At 52.7% G+C, this 12,509-nt stretch overlaps 3 protein-coding genes across 3 annotated transcripts in view; 2 read left to right on the top strand and 1 right to left on the bottom strand.

The window, feature by feature from the left end:
- The window catches only part of GMFG (glia maturation factor gamma), a 257,896-nt gene that overhangs the window by 51,650 nt on the left and 193,737 nt on the right, over positions 1-12,509 (top strand). The gene's annotated exons all lie outside the window — the stretch shown is intronic.
- PAF1 (PAF1 homolog, Paf1/RNA polymerase II complex component) overlaps positions 1-12,509 on the top strand; it is a 231,254-nt gene that overhangs the window by 83,253 nt on the left and 135,492 nt on the right. The window lies entirely within an intron of this gene.
- On the bottom strand, positions 3,686-9,756 carry SELENOV (selenoprotein V). The gene is made up of 6 exons (XM_050769244.1): positions 8,863-9,756; positions 5,746-5,770; positions 5,585-5,638; positions 5,401-5,475; positions 5,209-5,308; positions 3,686-4,248 (listed from the first exon to the last, which is right to left on the bottom strand). The coding sequence occupies exons 1-5, from the start codon at positions 9,687-9,689 to the stop codon at positions 5,231-5,233; spliced, it is 1,059 nt and encodes a 352-aa protein (XP_050625201.1). The 5' UTR covers positions 9,690-9,756; the 3' UTR covers positions 3,686-4,248; positions 5,209-5,230.

Raw genomic sequence — 12,509 nt, 5'->3', positions numbered from 1 at the left:
CTGACCTCGTGATCTGCCCGCTTCAGCCTCCCAAAGTGTTGGGATTAAAGGCGTGACCCACCGCGCCCAGCCACTGTTTGTTTTTTTGCTTGTTTTTGTTTTTTCTTTCTGAGAGTCTCACTCTGTTGCCCAGAATGGAGTGCAGTGGCACCATCTTGGCTCACTGCAGCCTCGACCTCCTGGGCTCAAGCAATCCTTCAGCCTCAGTTTCCTGAGTAGCTGGGACTACAGGCCCATGCCACCATGCTGGGCTGTTTTGTATTTTTTGTAGAGACGGTCTCCCTATGTTGCCCAGGCCGGGGTCTTGAACTCCTGGCCTCAAGCCATCCTCCCGCCTCTGCCTCTCTAAGTGCTGGGATTACAGGTGTGAGCCACAATGTCCCGCTCCTTTTCATGGCTAACTCATGTTCCTCAAAACGTTATCTTTGGGAACTACTTGGGAAATGGTTTAGCATCTTAGTTGACTTCTGTTTAATGTTAACATGTACTTGGGAACATTCCTAACCAGACATTAATTTAGATGAAATTTTGGACTTGTCAGATGGCGGGAATTTAAGTCCCAAATTTGTGAGTGCAGGCTTATTAACAGAAGCCTTTCTCTTTTTTTTTTTTTTTTTTAAGGCGGAGTCTCCCTCTGTCGCTCAGGCTGGAGTGCAGTGGGGCCATCTGGGCTCACTGCAAGCTCCGCCTCCCGGGTTCACGCCATTCTCCTGCCTCAGCCTCCCGAGTAGCTGGAACTACAGGCGCCCACCACCACGCCCAGCTAATTTTTTTGTATTTTTAGTAGAGATGGGGTTTCACCGTGTTAGCCAGGATGGTCTCGATCTCCTGACCTCGTGATCCACCCACCTCGGCCTCCCAAAGTGCTGGGATTACAGGCTTGAGCCACCGCGCACGGCCCAGAAGGCTTTCTTTCAATCATTTGCTCACTAACAAGGTGAAGATAGCTAATCACCCCAACCTCCTACCTCTGTGAGGGGCATTTTTTCCCAACCTACCCACTGGAGGATACTGCCTCCTGGGGTTCCCGGCATCCACGTGGTCTCCACTCTGGCATCTCATCCTGCTTGGGCCTTGGGTTCTGTTTTTTCCCTTCACATTTTGAGTCATGCAGGTTCTCGTCATCAAAATTAGCAGATTTCCTCACAGCAAGTACCAACTCCAACACCAAACACCTCTGGATTTGTATTTCTGTAAGATTTCTAGACTCCAGGAGTTCCCTTACCTTCCCACCAGCTCAATTTTGCATTAAAAATACTTTTAAAATATTTTAGGCCGGGCGCGGTGGCTCACGCCTGTAATCCCAGCACTTTGGGAGGCCAAGGTGGGCGGATCACGAGGTCAGGAGTTGGAGACCAGCCTGGCCAACATGGTGAAACCCCGTCTCTACTAAAGATACAAAAAATTAGCCCGGGCCGGGCGCGGTGGCTCAAGCCTGTAATCCCAGCACTTTGGGAGGCCGAGATGGGCGGATCATGAGGTCAGGAGATCGAGACCATGCTGGCTAACACGGTGAAACCCCGTCTCTACTAAAAAATACAAAAAATTAGCCGGGCGAGGTGGCGGGCGCCTATAGTCCCAGCTACTCAGGAGGCTGAGGCAGGAGAATGGCATGAACCCAGGAGGTGGAGCTTGCAGTGAGCTGAGATCCGGCCACTGCACTCCAGCCTGGGCGACAGAGCGAGACTCCGTCTCAAAAAAAAAAAAAAAAAAAAAAAATTAGCCCGGTGTGGCGGCGCACACCTATAATCCCAGCTACTCAGGAGGCTGAGGCAGGAAGAATCACTTGAACCTGGGAGGCGGAGGTTGCAGTGAGCCGAGATCACGCCATTGCACTCCAGCCTGGGCGACAGGGCGAGACTCTGTCTCAAAAAAATAAAAAATAAAAATATTTTATCAGGTATGTTAGGCGTTCTGAACCAGGATGGTGTCACCAAGTTCATAAAAGTGTGATTAAAGCAAATCCCTGGCTGGGCGTGGTGGCTCACGTCTGTAATCCCAGCACTTCGGAAGGCCGAGGCAGGTGAATTGCTTGAGCCCAGGAGTTCAAGACCAGCCTGGGCAGCATGAGGAGACCCCCGTCTCTACTAAAAATACAAAAATCATTAGCCTGCTGGGCGCAGTGGCTCACACCTGAAACCCCAGCACTTTGGGAGGCCAAGGCAGGCAGATCCCGAGGTCAGGAGTTCGAGACCAGCCTGACCAACATGGCGAAACCCCTTCTCTATTAAGAATACAAAAATAGCTGGGCATAGTGGCGCGCGCCTATAATCCCAGCTACTCAGGAGGAGGCTGAGGCAGGAGAATGGCTTGAACTCGGGAGGCAGAGGTTACAGTGATCTGAGATCACACCACTGCACTCCAGCCTGGGGGACAGAGTGAGACTCTGTCTCAAAAAACAAAATCATTAGCCTGGCATGGTTGCACATGCCCGTAACCCCAGCTACTTGGGAGGCTGACGTGGGAGCATCACTTGAGCCCAGGAGTTCAAGGCTGCAGTGAACCGAGATTGTGCCACTACAATCCAGCCTGGGCGACAGAGCGAGACTCTGTCTCAAAACAAAACAAAACAAAAAAGCAATTCCCTAACTGTAGGGGGTGGAAAGTATCTTTCACATAGGAAATATCCTCTCATGTTTTATACCACTTGACACATACAGATTTCACTGAGAAACCCCATATATGTTCTGGGACTTTCCCCTACCCTCCAGCACTCTGTCTTAGCAGACATGATAGATAAATTATTTCCTGCTCACACCAGCATATCGTTGTACAGGGCCAGCACATTATCCTGTGAGGTGTTGAAAAGATCAGGCGGGACGAGGTGGCTCATGCCTGTAATCCCAGCACTTTAGGATGCTGAGGTGGGTGGATCACTTGAGGTCAGGCATTTGAGACCAGCCTGTCCAACATGGCAAAACCCCATCTCTACTAAAAATACAAAAATTAGCTGGGTGTGGTGGTTCATGCCTGTAATCCCAGCTATTCGGGAAGCTGAGGCAGGAGAATCGCTTGAACCCAGGAGGCAGAGGTTGCAGTAAGCCAAGATTGCGCCATTGCACTCCAGCCTGGGTGACAGAGCCAGACTCCATCTCAAAAAACAAACAAAACAGAATTTGTGTTTTCTACTGTATGAGACATTGGCAGTCAAGTCTGCTGTTACTTGCAGGCAAAAGCACTCCTAACCGAAATCTACTACTAACTGAAACCTACTAATTCTGTGATAAGCCTTCTGCTAATCCCTTCCCAAGCATAATTTAGTATGTAACTATCACAAAAATTCCACGAGTTAAATAGTGCTATGACATCCATTTTATGGAGGAGGAAACTGAGGCTCAGAGGGGTGGCATCCCTTATTGGTAGTCACACAGCAACTAAGTGGTAAAGTCTGAGTCCCCCCGTCTGTGCCCTTGACCTCCTGGCATGTGACCACTGACCCCACCATGCCAGGTGCACAGTAGAGAGCCCCTAACGTCCAATGAATGTGAAAATACCTCTCCCCCAGCCCCAGGTCACAGAGACACTCCCTACAACACTGTCATTCTAAAACCTATGGGTTTTTTCCGAAACAGGGTCTCGTTCTGTTTCCCAGGCTGCAATACAGTGGCATAATCATGGCTCACTGCAGCCTTCTGGGCTCAAGCCATCCTCCTGCCTCAGCCTCCCAAATAGCTGGGACCACAGGCACACACCACCACACCTAGCTAATTTTTTATTTTTTATACAGTTGGGGTCTCACTATGTTGCCCAGGCTGGAACATAGATCTTACAGGTTTAGAAAGTGAGCCGTGGAGCATAATCGAGTTGGAGTGTCAAGAGTTTGAGACTGACTGCCATCCCTGTTTCCTTCACAACCCTAGTAAATGCCAATAAGATGGAAGGTTTCAAAGTGTATCTGGAACCAGGGCATGAGAAATGACGAAGCCACCAAAGAAACAAACTGGCCTCAGCAGCAAGAAGAGTGGAGGCTAGAGGACTGGAGCCACAGGACTAGCCTTCCAAGCTCCTCCTCCCTCCCACCCCTGGGGCTAGAATATTGGAGATGCTGGGAGTAGTGCAGCAGGTGACTTCCACAGACCTCAGAGGTGAGTGTGGCGACAGCAGACACAGTCAGACCGGACACAGGGGGGCAGACTCTGCATGTATTCTCCTCTTCCCCCTCCCTGAGCTCACCCCAGCCCCAACCACCATCAGAAAAGGACCTGACTTGACAACATTTCAGCCCTTCTCATCATCCCGCTGAGACTCCTGAGATGGGAGAGAAGAGAGAAAAAAAATTAAAATAACAATAACAATAACGGCTCCATAAAAATAAGTGTTTATACAGGGTTTACCATGCCTCAGGCACTGTTCTACTGTTTTCCATGGACTACAATGCCCATTCTAGTTTCCTCACTATTTTTTTTTTCCTTCTTTTTATTTTTTTGTTTTTTTGAGACGGAGTCTCGCTCTGTCACCAGGTTGGAGTGCAGTGGTGCAATCTCAGATCCCTGCAAGCTCCACCTCCCAGGTTCACTCCATTCTCTGGTCTCAGCCTCCAAGTAGCTGGGACTACAGGCGCCCGCCACCACGCCTGGCTAATTTTTTGTATTTTTAGTAGAGACAAGGTTTCACTGTGTTAGCCAGGATGGTCTCGATCTCCTGACCTTGTGATCCGCCCACCTCGGCCTCCCAAAGTGCTGGGATTACAGGTGTGAGCCACCACGCCCATCCCCCTTTTTTTTTCTTGTAGAGACAGGGTCTTGCTCTGTCACCCAAGCTAGAGTGCAGTGGCCCAGTCAGAGCTCATTGCAGCCTCTAACTCCTGAGGTCAAGCAATCCACCCACCTCAGGCTTTCAACGTGCTGGAATTACAGGCGTGAGCCACTGTGCCTGGCTAATTTATTTATTTATTTATTTATTTATTGTAGAGACAGAGTCTCGTTACGTTGCCCTGGCTGGTCTCGAACTCCTGGGCTCAAGTGATCTGCCATCTCAGCCACCCAAAGTGCTAGGATTGTGCCCTGCCTCCTTGCTATTTTTCAAACTCACTGAACACAGTCCTACCCCAGGGTCTTACAGATGAGGAAACTGAGGCTCAGAAAAGGGTGTAGGTGACTTGTCATGATTCTAACAGTGAGGTAGGATGAGGACTGAGACAGAGCCCCGCCCCATCCTCCTACCCGGCCCCCACCCCTCCCACCACAGCCTTGGGAGCTCCCCGCTCACCTCCAGCTCCACCCCTTGCCGGCTACCTTTTCTTGATCTCCTCATAGATGACGCTCACAATTTTCTGCAGCCCAGACTCGTTCACAAAGCCATCACCCCTCTGGGCACAGAGGGGAGAAAGCACACAGGTTTCCCACCCCAGGACCTCAGCACCACCCCGCCTCCCTGTCCCGGTCCCTTACTCAGAATCACCTTCTTGGAATGGACCAGTCTCCCGTTCACAAACACCTCAAACTCCCCTGTAGCCTGGGCAGCTCTGTCTTCCTCCTGGGAGGAGATGGCAGGGGTAGGGGAGGCTAAGATCTCCCCTCCAAGCCCTTTGGGGATCTCAGATCCCTGACCACTCCCCTCTCCCCCAGGACCCCCACACACTTACAAAGAGTAGGTGACTTGGAAATTGCTGCTCCAGGCTGTTTTTCAGTAGAATGTACTGAGGGCAGGAGATGGGGTCATGCGGTCGCAGGGGAGGGGAAACAGGGACTCCTCCCAGTCTTCCTGCCTCAGGCTCCCCCTACCTCCAAAGCCAAAACTACTCACCCGAAGGCTATAGCTTCAGAGGCCACTGGAGGCCAAGAGCAGGAGGAGAAAGTTAGAGAGAGACCAGGGAAGACACCGCATCAGTATCTTCCCCAGCTCAGGGGACCCTGTGAACACCTGAGTTAGATCATTTTCCTCCCCTGTTCAGAACCCTGAAGTAGCACCATCTCACGCAGGGGAAAAACCAGTCCGTCCCGTGGCCTGCAAGTCACCACAGGATCTGCCTTCTCACCCCTCTGTCCCCATCTTCTCCCACTTCTCCCCAACTCATTCACCCTGTGCCAGCCAGCCCTAGCTCATCTCTTTCTTTGTTTTTTTTTTTTTTTTTTTTTTTTTTTTTTTTTGAGACGCCCTCTGTTGTCAGGCTCAGTCAGTGGCGTGATCTCGGCTTCTTTTCACGCCATTCTCCTGCCTTTTTTTTTGGCTAATTTTTTGTTTTTTTTTTTTTTTTTTTTTTTTTTTTTTTTTTTTTTTTTGAGACGGAGTCTCGCTGTGTCACCCAGGCTGGAGTGCAGTGGCCGGATCTCAGCTCACTGCAAGCTCCGCCTCCCGGGTTTTTACGCCATTCTCCTGCCTCAGCCTCCCGAGTAGCCGGGACTACAGGCGCCCGCCACCTCGCCCGGCTAGTTTTTTGTATTTTTTAGTAGAGACGGGGTTTCACCGTGTTAGCCAGGATGGTCTCGAACTCCTGACCTCGTGATCCGCCCGTCTCGGCCTCCCAAAGTGCTGGGATTACAGGCTTGAGCCACCGCGCCCGGCCAATTTTTTGTATTTTAATAGAGACAGGGTTTCACCATGTTGGCCAGGATGGTTTCGATCTCCTGACCTCATGATCCACCTGCCTTGGCCTCCCAAAGTGCTCGGATTACAGGCGTGAGCCACTGTGCCCAATTTTTTTTTTTGAGACAGAGTCTTGTGCTGCCGCCCAGGCTGGAGAGCAGTGGTGTGATCTCGACTCACTGCAACCTTCCACCTCGTGGGTTCCAGCGATTCTCCCACCTCAGCTTCCCAAGTAGCTGGGATTATAGGCATGCACCATCACGCCCAGCTAATTTTTGAATTTTTTGTAGAGATGGGGTTTCACCATGTTGCCCAGGCTGGTCTCGAACTCCTGGCCTCAAGTGATCCACCAGCTTCGGCCTCCCAAAGTGCTGGGATTACAGGCCTGGCCCTAGCTCATCTTTCTTATTTATTTATTTTTTTTTGAGATGGAGTCTCGCTCTGCCGCCCAGGCTGGAGTGCAGTGGCCGGATCTCAGCTCACTGCAAGCTCCGCCTCCCGGGTTCACGCCATTCTCCTGCCTCAGCCTCCCCAGTAGCTGGGACTACAGGCGCCCGCCACCTCGCCCGGCTAGTTTTTTGTATTTTTTAGTGGAGACGGGGTTTCACCGTGTTAGCCAGGGTGGTCTCGATCTCCTGACCTCGTGATCCGCCCGTCTCGGCCTCCCAAAGTGCTGGGATTACAGGCTTGAGCCACCGCGCCCGGCCTCCTAGCTCATCTTTCAACACCCCAGGTATGCCCTGCCTCAGGGCCTTTGCACTGGCAGTTCCCTCAGCCGAATGCTCTCCCCACAGCATCCACACAAGTCCTTCTCTCCTTCCTTCAGGGCTTCTTTCATATATCCCCTTCTCAGTGAGGCCTTCCTGACCACCCCAGCTAAAACTGCAACCCCCCAAAATGCCTTTTGTTCACAGTACATATCACCTCCTCACATATGAGATCATTTTCCAGGGGTCATATTATTGTTTATTGCTTGCCCCTCCACACCAGCCCGTGGGAGCCACAAGGACAGGGATCTCTGTCTTGTTCACTGCTGTGTCCCTGATGCCAATAGGGCCTGGAACATGGTGGGTGCTGAAGAAGTAGTTGTCAAATGAATGAATGAATCCATGAATCCATTGAGTCAGAGAAAGAGACAGAAAAGAGAAGATGGAGAGAAAGAAAGAGGCCAGAGATGAGGGAACCGAGATAGGGGGAAGGAGAAACACACAACACTCTGGGAAAGGAAAGACACAGGCTAGGCACGGTGGCTCACACCTGTAATCCCAGCTCTTTGGGAGGCTGAGGCAGGAGGACTGCTTGAATCTAGGAGTTCAAGAACAGCCTGGGTAACATAGTGATACTGCCCCCGCATCCCATCCCCGGCCTTGTCTCTACAAAAAATTAAAAAATTAGGGGCCAGGCGCGGTGGCTCATGCCTGTAAACCCAGCACTTTGGGAGGCCAAGGCAGGTAGATCACAAGGTCAGGAGATAGAGACTAGCCTGTCCAACACAGTGAAACCCAGTCTCTACTAAAAAAAAAAATACAAAATTAGCCGGGCGTGGTGGCACATGCCTGTGGTCCCAGTTATTCCGGAGGCTGAGGCAGGAGAATTGTTTGAACCTGGGAGGCAGAGGTTGCAGTGAGCGGAGATCACAGCATTGCACTCCAGCCTGGGCAACAAGAGTGAAACTCTGCTCAAAAAAAAAGAAAAAAAAAGGCAGGCATGGTGGTGCACGCCTGTAGTCCCAGCTACTCAGGAGGCTGAGGTGGGAGGATCTCTTGAGCCCTAGAGGTCGAGGCTGCAGTGAGCTGTGAGTGCAAAATTGCACTCCAGCCTGGGCAATAAAGGAAGACCCTGTCTGAAACAAAAACAAAAACAAAACAGTGAGAGAGTGAGGTGGGGAGACAGAGAGTGGGAGAGACTGCCTGGGCAGAAGAGGAGAAAGTGAGAGAGAGAGAGACAAGGCGCCAGAGAGGCTTCCAGGGCAGGAGAGAGGCTGGGAAGGGAAGCCAGAGCACCCATCATGTGCGGTGTCTTTGTGTCGGTTTTGCTGGGGAGCAAAGCAGGTCGCTCTGCTCAGCACCTCATCCCCAGCACAGGCCTGGCACTTGGCCCGCGGGGATGAATGAATGAAGCTCATATCCAAAGCAGGGATTTGAACCTGAATTTCTCCCGCCCCAAAGAGAATGAGAGACAAGAGCGAGTTTCCAATCTAGGAACTGAGACTCTGGGGCTCTACCTGAATCCCTCCCCTCGCCCTACCCCAACCCTGACCTCCACGTCCTCGGAGACCCAGCCTCCACCGCCGGCCCTGTCCCCGGGAGTTGGGAGAGGCGTGTGTGAGGTCCTCACCAGTAGGTCACTCGAATCAGGACCCTCTTGTCCAGCGCGAAGTTCTCGCTGGTGGAGACCAAGGTTTCCGTAGAATTCTGTAAGGAGAGGGCCGACGGGATGGTCCCCAGGATGGGCGCGGGGACAGGGCTGGGAATGTGGGGATCTGCCAGCCCAGTGGCCGACGGGTCTGCCCTGAAGGTGAAGTCCAGGGTGGGCCCGGATGATTTCGCGGCCAGAGGAGTGTGAGCGGGAAGTGGCCCCAGGGCGGGCCCGGCCTCGCTGGAGACCGACGGGATGAACTTCAGGCTCGGGGCCGGCTCAGGGTCCTCCTCGGGCGACAAAGGCGGCTCCGGAGCAGGTTCCGGGGGCGAATCCAAAGATAGGGCCGGGGCCGGGTAGGAGTCCAAGGCGGGGAGCGCGGTCCGAATCCCCGCCAGGACCTGGGCGGGGTCTGGGGCTGGGGCTGGGGCTGGGGCTGGGACCCGGACTGGAGGAGTCAGGGTCCGAGCCGGAGTCGGGACTGGAGTTGGGTTCCGGACGCGAGCAGGAGTCGGGACCGGAGTAGGGATCCAGGCCCGAGCAGGAGGCGGAACCAGACCGGGTATCCGGGCCAGAGCGGGAGTCGGGACCTGAGTGGGGATGTGGGCTGGAGCGGGAGGCTGGACCAGAGCGGGAAGCCGGGCCGGAGACGGAGTCAGGACTGGAGTCTGGGTCCGGATGGGGGTCCGAGTCCGGACTGGAGTCGGGGTCCGGAGTGGAGTCGGTGTCCGGGTCGGGGTAGAAGCCCGGACTGAGGTTGAGGTCCGCGCCGAGGAGGGGGCTGGGGTCCGCGCCTGGTTATTCATGGAGCCCAGGGGGAGTCCCGCCCGCCTTCCCTCTTCGGGCGGGGAGAGCGTCTCCCACACCGGGTTCTGAGACGGGGCGCGACCACAGGGGCTCTGTTACACCGAGTTCCACCTGGCCCCCGGGTTCCACCGCTTTCGAAGGGCGTGCGACCTCCGGACCTCGCTGCCTAATTCCCGCCCCCTTAACCCCCGACGCGAGGCTGAGAAACACAGATTGCCCCAGTGCCCCCGCAGCTGTCGGTGGCACTCAGGTGTTCAGCATATGTGTACTGAGTGCCTGCTGCATGCACACTTCTCTGTGGGGTGAATTTGGGGACAGAGCAGGGATCAGGAAAGCTCTGGTCCCTGCCCTCACCAGGCTCCCTGTCCAGTGGGGGACACATACCCATTACCAAAGAGCCACAGCCCAGTGTTCAGGGCTGGGATGAGTGAGCCCAGGAGCTGTGAGATCGCAGAATGTGGGGAAAAGAAAGAGAGATCAGACTGTTACTGTGTCTATGTAGAAAAAAGTAGACTTAAGAGACTCCATTTTGTTCTGTACTAAGAGAAATTCTTCTGCCTTGAGATGCTGTTAATCTGTAACCCTCGCCCCAACCCTGTGCTTGCACAGACATGTGCTGTGTTCACTCAAGGTTTAATGGATTTAGGGCTGTGCTGGATGTGCTTTGTTAAAAAAGTGCTTGAAGGCAGTATGCTTGTTAAAAGTCATCACCATTCTCTAATCTCTAATCTCAGAGACCTCTGCCTAGGAAAGCCAGGTATTGTCCAAGGTTTCTCCCCAAGTGATAGCCTGAGATATGGCCTCCTGGGAAGGGAAAGACCTGACCGTCGCCTCAGCCCGCCCGACACCACTGTTAAAGGGTCTGTGCTGAGGAGGATTAGTACAAGAGGAAGGCCTCTTTGCAGTTGAGATAAGAGGAAGGCATCTGTCTCCTGCTAGTCCCTGGGAATAGAATGTCTTGGTGTAAAACCCAATCTATGTTATATTTAGTGAGATAGTAGAAAAACGCCTTAGGGCTGGAGGTGAGACATGCTAGCAGCAAAACTGTTCTTTAATGCACCCAGATGTTTGTATAGTGCACATCAAAGCACAGCTCCTTTCCTTAAACTTATTTATGATTGGCCGGGCGCGGTGGCTCAAGCCTGTAATCCCAGCACTTTGGGAGGCCAAGATGGGCAGATCACGAGGTCAGGAGATTGAGACCATCCTGGATAACCTAGTGAAACTGTCTCTACTAAAAATTACAAAAAACTAGCCGGGCGTGGTGGCGGGCGCCTGTAGTCCCAACTACTCAGGAGGCTGAGGCAGGAGGATGGAGTAAACCCGGGAGGCGGAACTTGCAGTGAGCTGAGATTCGGCCACTGCACTCCAGCCTGGGCCACAGAGTGAGACTCCGTCTCAAAAAAGAAAAAAAAAAAAAAAAAAAAAAACTTATTTATGACACAGAGACTTTTGTTCACATGTTTTCCTGCTGACCCTCTCCCCACTATTACCCTGTTGTCCTGCTACATCCCCATCTCCAAGATGACAGAGATAATGATAAAAAAGTACTGAGGGAACTCAGAGACCAGTGCCAGCTCGGGTCCTTGTATGCTGAGTGCACCGATCCCCTGGGCCCACTTTTTTTTTTTTTTTTGAGACAGAGTCTGGCTCTGTCGCCCAGGCTGGAGTGCAGTGGCCGGATCTCAGCTCACTGCAAGCTCCGCCTCCCGGGTTCACGCCATTCTCCTGCCTCAGCCTCCCGAGTAGCTGGGACCACAGGCGCCCGCCACCTGGCCCGGCTAGTTTTTTGTATTTTTTTTAGTAGAGACGGGGTTTCACCGTGTTAGCCAGGATGGTCTCGATCTCCTGACCTCGTGATCCACCCGTCTCGGCCTCCCAAAGTGCTGGGATTACAGGCTTGAGCCACTGCGCCCGGCCCCACTTTTCTTTCTCTATACTTTGTCTTTGTGTCTTACTTATTTTCTCAGTCTCTCGTCCCACCTGATGAGAAATATCCACAGGTGTGGAGGGGCTGCCCCCTTCCCGGAATAAGTTCAGTCAGCCTGTGGCAATCAGAGACAGCTTCCTAGAAAAGGGGACAAGTGACATCTGGAGAATGATGGCGAGCACCTGAGGGACAGTCTCACTCTGTGGCCCAGGCTGGAGTGCAGTGGCGTGACCTCAGCTCACTGCAACCTCAGTCTTCTGGATTCAAGAGATTCTCCTGCCTCATCCTGCCCGCCACCATACCCAGCTAATGTTTGTATTTCCAGTAGAGATGGGGTTTCACTATGTTGGCCAGGCTGGTCTCCAACTCCTGGCCTCAAGTGATCCACTGGCCTCAAGTGACCCACACACCTCAGCCTCCCAAACTGCTGGGATTATATGGGTGAACCACTGCACCAGGCTGAGAGTTCACATTTATTACAGTGCTAGGCGCTAAACATTCGCCCACAGCTAGTTAAGTGGCAGAGCTGGGATTCAAACTCAACCTGTCAGGCTCCAGCATCCTGGGGCTTAACCACTTTGAGAAGGAATGTCAAGCTGTGAGCTCCTCAAGGATGGGGCCTTGTCCATCTTGTTTACTGCTGTATTCCCAGCTCCCAGAACAAGATCTGGCATGCAGTAGGTGCTCAATAAATGTTTGTGGCATTAATAAAGAGACAAAGGAGTTAGCCAGGTAAAGGAGGAGTTAGCTGGAGGCAGCAGGACTAGAGCCCAGACAGTGAGCACAGCAAATACAGCCTTGGAGTGAGGGGCAGGGCCATTAACCAAGGACCTTCTTTTGTTTTTTACGAGTACATCAGACAAGTACTTTTTCAAAACATCTTTTTATT

Source organism: Macaca thibetana, chromosome 19 (genome assembly GCF_024542745.1).
Source record: "Macaca thibetana thibetana isolate TM-01 chromosome 19, ASM2454274v1, whole genome shotgun sequence".
In the NCBI taxonomy this organism is placed as follows: Eukaryota; Metazoa; Chordata; class Mammalia; order Primates; family Cercopithecidae; genus Macaca; species Macaca thibetana.
This window is presented reverse-complemented; position numbering and strand designations above follow the sequence as displayed.